This window comes from Marmota monax, unplaced genomic scaffold (assembly GCF_021218885.2).
Source record: "Marmota monax isolate L192 unplaced genomic scaffold, Marmota_monax_Labrador192_F-V1.1 WCK01_AAM20220418_F8-fsc00034, whole genome shotgun sequence".
NCBI lineage: Eukaryota > Metazoa > Chordata > Mammalia > Rodentia > Sciuridae > Marmota > Marmota monax.
The window spans coordinates 11,157,261-11,169,625 of record NW_026693934.1 but is presented as its reverse complement, the minus strand read 5'-3'; the positions used below and the strand labels follow the sequence as shown (position 1 = coordinate 11,169,625).

The 12,365-nt window shown below is 38.3% G+C and overlaps 1 protein-coding gene across 2 annotated transcripts in view; it reads right to left on the bottom strand.

The window, feature by feature from the left end:
• The window catches only part of Wdr33 (WD repeat domain 33), a 106,646-nt gene that overhangs the window by 15,038 nt on the left and 79,243 nt on the right, over positions 1 to 12,365 (bottom strand). For both annotated transcript variants that reach the window (XM_046463672.2, XM_046463674.2), the window contains exons 8-16: positions 8,926 to 9,052; positions 7,637 to 7,791; positions 7,464 to 7,542; positions 6,366 to 6,476; positions 5,249 to 5,343; positions 4,955 to 5,041; positions 4,589 to 4,728; positions 3,969 to 4,121; positions 2,254 to 3,342 (exon numbers count right to left, since the gene is read on the bottom strand). In XM_046463672.2, coding sequence (XP_046319628.1) covers positions 2,254 to 3,342; positions 3,969 to 4,121; positions 4,589 to 4,728; positions 4,955 to 5,041; positions 5,249 to 5,343; positions 6,366 to 6,476; positions 7,464 to 7,542; positions 7,637 to 7,791; positions 8,926 to 9,052 — 2,036 coding nt within the window. The remainder of the gene's footprint in view (positions 1 to 2,253; positions 3,343 to 3,968; positions 4,122 to 4,588; positions 4,729 to 4,954; positions 5,042 to 5,248; positions 5,344 to 6,365; positions 6,477 to 7,463; positions 7,543 to 7,636; positions 7,792 to 8,925; positions 9,053 to 12,365) is intronic.

Sequence of the window (12,365 nt, the reverse complement as noted above, 5' to 3'; positions counted from 1 at the left end):
AGAGAAGATGGGAGGGGAGGGGAGGGGATGGGGGATAGTAGAGAATAGGAAAGGCAGCAGAATACAACAGACACTAGTATAGCAATATGTAAAACAGTGGGTGTGTAACCGATGTGATGCTGCAATCTGTATACGGGGTAAAAATGGGAGTTCATAACCCACTTGAATCAAAGTGTGAAATATGATATATCAAGAACTATGTAATGTTTTGAACAACCAACAATAAAATTAAAGGAAAAAATAATAATAATAATAATAATAAAATAAATAAATAATTGGCCTAGTCAAAGTAAAGAAAAACAGATTTCAGCATATGAAAAATATAAGCAAAGATTTTTGATCAGGCAACTTCTGAGATTTGAAATACCTACACCAATGTCAAATCTTCTGATTCACTCTACCAGTTCTATAGGTCAACTAAAATTTTAGAATTGCCATGCTTTTCACATATAAAAATCTTAGTATATGGACAATGAAAACTCTTACAGAAATTTGGGCCTATTCTCTTAAATCTGACATGTTGATAATTTCAGTCATAATATACTAGTTAAATTTCATTTTTTAAAAATCCTTCTAAATGAAAACTGTTAATTGACCATCAAAAAAAAAAAGGAAAATAACCTAGAAAGTAAATGTTACATACACACACACAAATACTCAATGAATTTTAAAAACATCAAGTTTTAGGGCAATTTAGGTCATATGACAATCTTAGATTTTTATTGAACTCATCCTAAATTCTGAAAAATGCCTAATAAAAATCTGAAAATAAACTCAAGTGTCAACAGATTCTTCCCTGCTATGACATTTTTAAGTTCTAGAAGATCTGAAAAATACCATATAATTTATTTATTTACCTAGTTCAATAAATCTGATGGTTATCTTTAGATTACAGATTCTCAGTGATGTTTGAAGAAAAAAAAAATTACCACATTTCCTACATGAAGTACCTGTAACATCCCCTCTCCCTGGTAATTCAGTGGCTTCCAATGACAACTCAGGGAGTCAACATTAGCTCGCTCACTTTTTTCCCATATCTGACTTCAGGGACAAAACCTAGTTGTCCGTATCCAAATAATGCCTCCAGACTAAGAGCTTCAGAACCTACATAGCCAAACAGTATTGAATCCATTCACGCCAAGCAGATTTATAATATTCCCCAAGCAACTTTTCTCATTTCTCATCAGCAAATGAGAAATAAAATGCAGTTGACAAAAACACTCCTCCTTGCCAGGCACAGTGGTGCATGCTTGTAATCCCAGCTGAAGACAGGAAGATCACAAATTCAAGGTCAGCCTCAGTAACTTAGTGAAACCCTGTTTTAAAATAAAAAAACCAAAAAGGGCTGGGAATGTAACTCAATGGTAACATACCTCTGGGTTCAATCCCCTATTCCAAAAAGAAAAAAACAAAACAAAACACAAGAGTTCTTGAAAATGGACCAAGGAAATGTTTACAGAAATATACTTCCCTGCAAATACTTTAATATGAAAGCTGAAAATAGATGGGTGTAGTGGTGCCAGCGGCTCCAGAGGCTGAGACAGAAGAATTCTGAGTTCAAGCCAGTCTCAGCAACTTAGTGAGGCCCTAAGAAACTCAGGGAGACCCTGTCTCTAAATAAAATATAAAAAAGGGCTGGGAAAATGGTTCAGTGGCTAAGTGCCCCTGGGTTCAATCCCTGGTACCAAAACTAAGAAAAAGAGCTGCAAACAACTTGAACAGAATTTCATCCAAAGGGTCACCATTTTGGAATGGTCCATTCTGGAACTGTAGATCTGTAAAAGCATTCACTAAGATAAAAATAGTGAGATACACAGTCTACAGTATATAAATATCCCACACTGTCTTTAAAAGAAAAGCAGGAAGACAGGTCAGGCATGGGTTGGTTGCTTGCAGGCCCATGGAACACTGGGCTACAAAGTAAAGAATGCAGAAAGCGGAGCATGACAACCTGAGATATGTACAACGTAACATGTCTCCTCCTCAAAGCCATAGCTCTGGGTTCCCTGGGACAATAAACTGTATTCAATTCAAAGTTGATCTTTTCTTGAAAAATCTCTAGTATAACCTAATTCATCAGACATTATTTCCTTCTTTAGCCAGGATGCTATTATTTTACACCACCATCACTTGCAGAGAAATGGGTACACCTAGCTCTGACTGCCTTTCACTGTTCTCAGCAATACTGCTTCAAGTGCAGAGTATATTTCCCCAATGTGTTGTTAATGCCTACAAGTTAGAAATAAATAGTACCTGATTGAAGGGGGCCCGGGGCCCATCACCTAGCAGAGGTGTTTTCTGCTGCTGGAATGGTATTGGCCCTTGAGATGGATGTGGCCCTCTTGCCGGGTTCTGCTGTCCCTGAGGTCCAGGGGGCCCTTGCATGCCACCCTGGGGTGGAGGTCCCAAAGAGCCCTGGGGCGGCCCCTGCTGACCTTGTGAGCCTGGAGGACCTCGAAGTTCCTGGGGAGGGCCCAGCATTGATCCTTGAGGTGGAGGCCCCTGCATGCCTCTCATCTCCTGAGGACCTCTCATTTCCTGAGGGCCGTGTCCCAGCAGTCCACTTGGAGGGTGAGGTCCTCTCATCTCTTGAGGTGGATGGCCCATCATCATCCCTTGGGGAGCAGGACCTTGATTCTCTCGGGGACCTGGAGGCCCCTGCATTCCTCTTGGATTCAATCCCATCAGAGGCCCCTGAGAAACAGGACCTTGGATTCCTTGAGACCCTGGCCCACCTTGTATCCCATGAGGATGCGGAGGTCCTTGCATTCCTCTGGGACCAGGTGGTCCCTGCATTCCTTGAGTACCAGGAGGCCCCTGTGGGCCTAAGTGGCCCTGGGGACCAGGTGGACCTTGAGGTCCTATGTGACCCTGTGGGCCTGGTGGACCCTGAGGACCCATATGACCTTGAGGACCAGAACTACCCTGTGGTCCAGGTGGCCCCTGAGGTCCCAAAGGGCCATGAGGTCCAGGGTGCCTCTGCATTCCTTGGGGCCCATGCATGTCCTGAGGCCTTGGTAGCCCCTGGGGTGGGCCCTGGGGCCCTTGTGGTCCCATGAATCCTTGTGGCCCCCCACCTCCCTGATGCAGTGGAGGACCTTGTGGTCCCATTTGTCCCTGAGGTCCAGGGGGTCTAAACTGTCCCTGTGGACCTGGAGGCCCCATCTGAGCCATGTTCATTGGCATCTGCTGAGATGGATGGGGCTGCTGAAAACCTTGAGGAATCTGAGACATTGGACCTTGTCCTGGAAAGGGCTGGGGTCCAAGGAGAGGGGTGCCAGATGAGGGAGGGGGCTGAATTTGCTCAGCCTGTTTCTGCGCAAGTCTTTCAATTTTAAGTTGCTAGAAAGAAAGAAAGAAAAAAGAATTCAGCCAGAACCCTCCAAGATGACAATACTGCTATCAAGTACTTCATCAAGGAAGCCTCAAAATATACAAAATTCTTAACGTCTTAATGGCCCAGTGGTAACCAGAGTCCACTGCAACACTCAAATGTCCAGAGGCCACTCATGATTATCCAGTATTGAGGCTGCAGTCTCACTCAGACTACTTCCTTTTAGGATTATTTATATTTATCTTGAGTAGGAAAAGCCCAATAATTTATTACTATTTTGTCATCCTGATAGCTGTCATAGGTGGGAAAGTAAGAACGAGCCATCTGTACTGCCAGTTGACAAAAAAGGAAAAATTCGTTTACCTACAGTAAATAAAAGAATCCAAATTAAAATCATGTTGGCCTTATCTTTTCTGTTAAAAAGGTGTATTTAACTTGGGTGTACTCGCTGATGGTTTTAAAAGTCTAAGAAAAAGGATTCTTTTAGAAACTAGCTTCCTAATACAGCAGTAAGAAATCACGGAGCTTGTCAGACCCACCTGAGACCCTTCCCTTTCTTTAAAAGCACATCAATAAAAACATTTGTCACTGCTTTCTTAGATCACCTAGCACCCCAATAAAAAGCTTCACACACCTCCAAAAGCTGTGGATTGGTATACTGTAACGTGGCCATTTCTTGCTCAATTTCCGCTTGTGTTTTTTTCTTCTCTTCCAATTTAATGTCCTCTTTTCTGTCATTCAGCACCTCATTTGGAGCAGGGATTGGAACTTTATTTTGCATCCAGGCCTTGGGAAAAAAGCATTAAAATATACCTCAAATATGAAAATTATAATAGGATGAGAAAACCATTCTGTGATGTCATCTGCTCAACCCAACCTGCTAAACTGTTCTTATTTCTAATGCAAATTCTTAGTGACTCAGGAATGGAATAAGACCAGTGCATTACTAGATGGAAACAGTCAATATACTTTCTGACCCACACCTCTTTTTCCTGACAACTTAGTAAAATAAGTAGATGAGGAAAAAAGAATGACAGAAGATTCATGGTAAACAAAGTAAATCTGCAAGGCAGCAGATGAGAACTATGTTTGGGAATACAGGAATATGTGAAGGAGAAGAGTCCACAGTACACAAACACCTTCCATAGATGAGATGATCCAAGAGAGACCTAATTTTCAATGTCAATTAAACAAACTAACCACAATTTCACAATGAGAAAGTGGGTGAGGAAGGGGTCATTTTTAGTTAGTTACCTGCTGGAACTGAGCAGGAATAGGTTTTGCATAAGGAACTTTCTTCTGAGGTACTTTTTTCTGATCCTTTTGCATCACCTCCTCCATTCCCCAATCTAAACCTGGAATTGTCATTTCAATTTCGTTTGATTCATCCTTCCCTATAACCATAAAGAGAAGTAGTTAGCCCTTTAAATGAAAGTAATTGGCCACCTGATCAATGAACATATTTTTGGAAGATTTTAAATACTATGCAGTTTGCATCACTTTTATCAGCATTTCTCAACATAAATCATGTGACATTCAATACAAATAGTCATGAAGATAAGAAAAAATGACCACAAAAATTTTATAAGAAATGAACGCAACTACTGTAACTACTCTTACCCATCTGCTCCTGTTCCATAGCTAATTTTAGTTGTTCTGGTATTCCCATCCCTGGAATCACTGCCAGGCTATTAGGTTCAAGGTCATCTACAAAGAATAATATACTCATTGTAAACAGAGATTGTATGAAAGCAGTGGCCAATAAAAATTAATACTTTATAAAAATAGATCATTCCTCTGGTTATTTATAATCCAATAAATCAAACTATTAAAGTCAGTTTTGCATAATATTGCCAATACTAACACTGTTATAACAGAATATCAACATTTCAAACATGAATGTACAAGCCTCACCATATTCTACTCCATCTTCAGACATTCCAGGTAATAGGTTTAGATTATACCGATCTCGCATTTTATCACCTGGTCGGTTTCGAGTCCAGAATTTGCTGTCAAAATAAAAGTAATGGCCCAAAGGACTTAAAATCAGCATACTACAGTAATGCAGCCACATCAATGTTTATAGCAGCTCAATTCCCAACAGCTAAACTTTGGAACTTAGGTGTCCTTCAATAGATAAATGAATAAAGAAAATGAGGTATATATACTCAATGGAATATTACTCAGCTTTAAAGAAGAGTGAAATTATGGCATTCGCCAGTAAATGGATGGAGTTGGAGAATATCATGCTAAGTGAAATAAGCCAATCTCAAAAAACCAAAGGCCGAACGAATGTTTTCTCTAATATGCAGCTGTTAATTCACAATAAGGCAGGGGACATTAGAGAAGAATTGTGTTACCTTAGATTAGGTAGAGGGAAGTGAAGTGGGGATAGGTGGGGAGGGGATGTGGGGATAGGAAAGATAGTAGAATGAAACAGACACTATTACTTTATGTATATATATGACTGCATGACCAATATGATTCTGCAACATGTACTCAGAAAAATGAGAAATTATATCCCATCTATGTATGATATACCAAAATGCATAAATGCATTCTACTATCATGTGTAACTAATTAAAACAAATCAAAAAATTAATAAAAAAATAAAATGGGAAGAGAGAAGGAACATAGTTTCAGTGTTGTTATGGAAAATTAATAGTGTGGTATATACCAGTTCCTTGGTACACACAACAGATTTTTTACAATTCTTTCCTTCTCAAACTTTAAAATGTGGGAAAAAAATTTTTTTTAATAAGAAGGCAAAACAAAAATTTTAATAAGAAGGCAAAAAATAAAAAATTAAAAAAAAAGAAGGCAAAAATTGATTCAAACAACCAAAATCATGTATAATATACAATCTCCATATTGCAACAAAAATATTTATAAAACACTATAAAAATGTTTTAAAGACAAGTTGAAATACAAATTAGTACATCCATCAATAAACGAAAATAAACATGTAATATTTATTTCTCACTGTTCTATAAGTACAATAATCCCTTACTGTTTTCACTATAAAGCTTACCTAGTATGGTCATTTGAGCCTGAGCAGAGAATATGTCCAAGAGGATGCCAAGCCAGACTCCAGATCATTCCTTCATGGGCCATCTCCATCCCACCCACTTCCTTCTCTACTCTGTAACAGCACAAAGAAAGAAGTCCTTTTCACAAAAGTTAATGAAGAAAGGCTAATTTTCTTTTAGCCTTAAAACAAAGCTATCAATGCCTGTTACTTTAAATCTAGTCAATTCTAGATGTTTCAGAGGTACTGACTTGTCATCAAAAATACCTTCTTTTATCCAAAGACAAAAGAAGCAGAGGGGTAAATGCTTCAAAAATTATTTTACCAATAAGAGACTAAGAATGCTATTTCATTTTCCCTTAACAACTTCCACAGCCAAAAGAAGAAGTGCTACATTTTTTATTCTAAGCTGGATTTACAGAATTTAAAACTGCAGGCAGACTAATACAGTACATACTAACACTCAGAAAAAATAGAAAACTTTATCGTGCTTACACACATTCAAGTGCTCTCTTCATAGAAATATACTGTTTCCTGGACTTACTGATAATCAACAGAATGTGGCAAAATTTACACTGTATGATTCAGAGACCAGAAAAGATCACCCACTTTCTACCTGAGTCTCTGAATACACTGTTTCTCCAAGAGCTCATACTTCCAGAAGCCTCTACCACAGAGAGGCCATGTACTGTAGTACACAGTGCCCAAGTACAGCCTGGCCTTCATGTCATCCCAGCAGGGGCTTCAAACACAAAGAAGCAGAGGAACCATCCCTGCTGTGCCCCGTCCAAAGTCCTGAACCACCAAATCCCTGACTTCCAGAATAAAATGCCACTTTTGTTGCTAAAAATTGTTTTTGTAGTTGTAGATGGACAGAACGCCTTTATTTTGTTTATTTTTATGCGTGCTGAGGATGGAACCCAGTGACCTGTGCATCCTAAACAAAGGCTCTGTCACTAAGCCCCAAATGCCACTTTTATACCATGAAAAATGTAATAATTTTGTGTGTGATACTTCTTTTTCTTTCTTTTGCGGTGCTGCATGAGCTCTACCACTGAGCTACATCCCCAGCCCTTCCATACATACATAAACGTTACACACCCAACATGCCAGAATAACAAAGAACCATCTGATCCTCCACTGGCAAAAAGCCCTTCGTGCACAGGATGCCAGGCCACAGCTGTAAACAGAAACAAGGGAAAAGACAAAATTGTTTGGGTCTGTGAATGCTACAGGTAACAGTCATAAAAAAATCAACCATAACCGTCACGGACCTGTGGCTTCTTTCTTATGACCACGGAAGACTTGAAGCTCTTCTTTCAGGTTTCGGATGTCAAAAAGTTTACAGAGATGATCACGTGATGCTGTGAGTAGCCAATTGCCATTGAGGTTTAATTTCACTTCCATTACAGTGTTTTTATGGGCATGACTAGAAACAGAGCACCAAGAAAATAATGGTTGGAATTCAAAAACAAGCATCAATCAATATAATGACCATTTTGGTTGAAAGCACCATGGATCAAGATAGCAAGAGGTGTGGCCTAGAAGTAATAAGCATATAACATTATGGGGTAATGTAATAAGAATATAACATCAAAGTACACTTGAAAGAATTAGGTCAACAGAAGTAATATCCATTACCAAAGTGCTGCTCTCACTACCCAGATAAAATAGCAGCAGAGCTTCAATTGTACAGAAAAGTTTTATCTGTGAATCAGAGAAAGAATTTGGAATACATAAACCAATATTCAGTAAAGGTCATTCAATTTTAAAAGGTTAATGACATTCTTCTTATTAAGACAAAGCATAAAAATAGGCACTGAATAATGTGAAGGTTAATTTGAACTAAAGACAATGCCTTAAGGCCTGTGCAATGTACAACTTGAAGGGACATCAGTCACAAGATGCAGCATTGGTCACTGCCACTAGAATATGCAATAAGGCAGCCTTGCTCCAACCAATTCACTTGGGGGTGGTTTACTTCCCAAATGAAGGAACAGGATGCAGAGTTCAGCCAAAAAGGTGAACATATTCATAGAACTGTGAACATTTACAAAGAATTCAAAGAGAAAAAAATTGCATTATGCAGTTGCATTGTAAGCATGAGAGGGGAAAAAAATGCAAGTTAGCTCAAAAAGTCAGCTTCTTCTTTTATTTTATTGGGTGGTGGGGGGGATAAGGAGGACCTTCTGTATAAATAGATTATATGGAGAAGGCTGAGCTATGACCTCTAAGAGGCACATACATCAAATTTATACAGTGCCAAAAGGTACGCTAATGAGGATGGACAGTGAGAAAAAACGGTAATAACGATTTCCTCTTCCTGCTCCCCCGCTAAGCTCACCAAATTAAATTTAGGCATATGTGGCAGAACAAATATCAAGCATATTTCATTAGGGATTTATAGAGACAAAACATAATTAATAAAAAGTCTACAGATCCAAGTCCATCTGGTATCTAAACCACGTTTACAGGAATATATAAGAGAAAGCTAAAAGTTAAAGAATATAGGCTGCTTTGTTCCCCTCTGTTTGGGGAATAAGGTGGGGCTCCTATCACTTACAGTGTAGCAAGACTCTGTCCAGTCTTGGGATCCCAGAACTTGATTGGCTGTTGACTATCTTTACTTCCTGAAACAACTAACCCTTTGGTTGGATGCCAGTCTACACATTTCACATCAGCACCATGCCCTGTTGAAACAAGTTAGGATAAAACCTATTCAGTCTTGTGCATTTAAAGCAGGACTTCATTGTAATTTAACCGAAGTAGAGAAATCTATTAAATGTCTTGATCTCATTGCTCAGTCAACCTAATTTTTTTTTTAAAAGACTCTTTGGTCTGTGTCTGGAAGTCTTTTGATAGATACATCAAGCTTTCTTCTGATGCCAGGATGCACAAAACCCAGTCCCCTCCTCCTGAAACTAAGTATATCTCCCAGCCTACTTGCTGGCAGGTGAGCCAAGTCCTTTTGGAAGTTGTACCCCTCAAGCCCACAAATAGCAAACTTTGGTTTTCCTACTTTGTGGTATTTGTTATAGTTCAAAACTCCTTGGTACATAGAATGAGGAAAAAGTATTCCAGCTTTTTACTTATTTATTGAAGTACAGGAGAAAAATTATTTCTGCCAAATTCATATGTAGATTAACATGTAATCACAATAAATTGAGTTACTAAAATATTACAAATGTGAAAATCAGGATTAACAAAGAAATAAGTATTGTTTTTTAAAAAAACGTGGTGTAGTATAGTCTTAATATTTTACAAATCAGGAGGCTGAAGCAGAAGGATCAAAAGTTCAAGGCCAGCCTGGGGAATTTAGCAAGAGCCTATCTGAAAATTAAAAAAGGAATGTAGCTCAGTGGCAGAGACTTGCCTTGCATACACCAAGACCTGAGTTCAATCCCTAGCAAAACATATACACACACGCATGTGCACGTGCACATACACACACACACACACACACACCCCAAAAAAAGCTGGGAGTAGGGATTTATGAAGCAGATGCACGGGAGGCAGGTGAAAAGTAAGAACACATATGAAACAGCTTCAGAAAATTTTAGATGGAAGGAAAAAATTTTGAATAAAAGTACAAAGGGAAACAGAAGAAGGAAGAGATGGTCTCCAGGAAGTGGAAGCAATCTATACCAGTTCAGAAAAGGAGAAACACATCTCACATAGGGCTAGGCTCATCCCAACACAATAGCCCACACTGGCAAGCACGGAGGGGTGGGCTAATCATACGGAGAACAGTTTGGAAGATTCTATTGACAGGAAATAATGGATGTCCAAAGGGATTTTTCTACAAGGAAATAATTGCAGCATGGCACATGTACTCTAAGGAATATGATGCACCTATTACAAATGATCTTATGGATGATTTAATAAAGTGATTAAAACATCCATTATACTAAATTTATTTTTCAACAAATTAGTGTATATTCTTACTGTAAAAGGCAAACAATTCAACAATATAAGTGATTGCATGTGTATATCTGTGCAGAGAAAAATAGCAAGAAGACTAGATACCCAGTGGTTAACAAATACCATAAAGCTGGGAGGTGGTATTATAGAGATTCCTTTTCCTTTATCTTTAGATTCTCTTCAATGAACTTTTTCTTTTTCCCTTATGGTGCTGAAGATTGAACTCAGTATCTCACAAATGCTAGGCAAGTGCTCTACTTCAAGAAACATATTTTCTAACTCCCATTCCATGAGGGTGAAGCTGAGGATGGGAAAAGGGACGGCAGGTTTTGCTGTTGCCTGATATTTTATTAAAAACAAAAGATGGAAAAATTGAAACAGAAACACAGTTCGGTCCTTCCGGTCCCTTCCTTGCCTTAAAAATCTTTAATATTATTACCAATCTAACACTGAAAAGATGTGATCGGGGAATTTAAAACCTTTATGGCAGGGCTGGGGTTGTAGCTCAGTGATAGAGAGCTTGCCTTAGCATGTGTGAGGCACTGGGTTCAATCCTCAGCACCACATAAAAAAACAAAACAAAAAAACCTTTATGGCCCACTTAAAAATGAATAAGGTGTATAGCTATGTACACTTTTTTTTTTTGGCAAAGGGTACCTGGGATTGAACTCAGGGGCACTCAACCACTGAGCTATATCCCCAGCCGTTTTTTTTTAAATTTAGAGATAAGGTCTCACTGAGTTGCTTAGCACGGTGTTTTTGCTGAGGCTGGCTTTAAATTCGCAATCCTCCTGTCTCAGCCTTCTGAGCCATTGGGATTACAGGCATACACCACTGTGCCCAGCACTATATATGAATTTTAACCAAACAAACTGGAATTTTTGGCAAATGTATAAGAAAGCACTTTCTAATGATGATGCACTATGTAAAAAATATATTCTTAGGACTCAATTCTACCTTTGCCTTTTCTGGAATATCTTTATTACATAGAGAAAGTATACCTACTTAGTGTAAAGTATATGCAAAAATTAAAACACTATCAAACTATAAAAACATATAAAATGTATTTTGGGTCCTTTGTTTTCTGAATTTTTCTATAATTTATTTGGGCAAAATTCAAACAAGGAAAGAATGCCATGAATATACTCACACCCATCCACATCATAGATATAAGTCAAACTAATAGGTATTGATTCTCAAATATTACTTTTGGTCACTATTCTTAAATCATACTAGAAAACATATGTTTACATATGGTACTATACTAAATGAAGAATCTCCAATACACTAACTCATAGTTTTACAATGAATACTTTACAACACAGATGAAAGAACTGGCTCTTGATCACACAGTTGATAGGTGGCAGAGCAGAAATCTGCATGAGGGAAGCACTCAGGATATATGCACATCTTCTAATATATTTTGAATGTATTACAAAATAAATTCAGGGAGTTCAATGTAGAGAGCTGGTTCCAGAGTCTCTGCTCTTAAGGACTAATTGCCTTTTTAGACATAAAAAGGTCAGTTTCAGAGTTGCAAAAGGGGAAAGGGATGACAACAACATGTACTTTCCTATTTGCTTCTATCTGCACAAAGACTCCTAAAGGATGGTACTTAGCAGGTAGAAAATTGGGATAGAGATTACTCATTCTTCAGCTTTTGTATTCACTGTTTTATTTCTGAGCCTTGTGCCTGTATCATCTATATTTTTAAAAATTAAGTACAAATAAAGTCACCTAAGAAAATATGTGCAGGGCTGGGGTAGTGGCTCATTGGTAGAGTGTTCTAGCACGTGCGAGGCCCTGGGTTCGATCCTCAGCGCCACATAAAAATAAATAAATAAAATAAAGGTATGTGTCCAACTACAAAATAAAAAATAAAATATTAAAAAAGGAAAGAAAATATGTGCAACATGCTAACATTTGTGGCTTCAAAAGGGTCACATGTCCACACAAAGAACAAACTAACACTTGTTCGAAAATGCATAAAATGTATCTTAAAGTATGCACAAGAATCTCCTACTAACTGCCTCCAAGAGAGGGAAACAGGAAGGCTTGGGCAAAAAAGGTAAGAAAGAGATT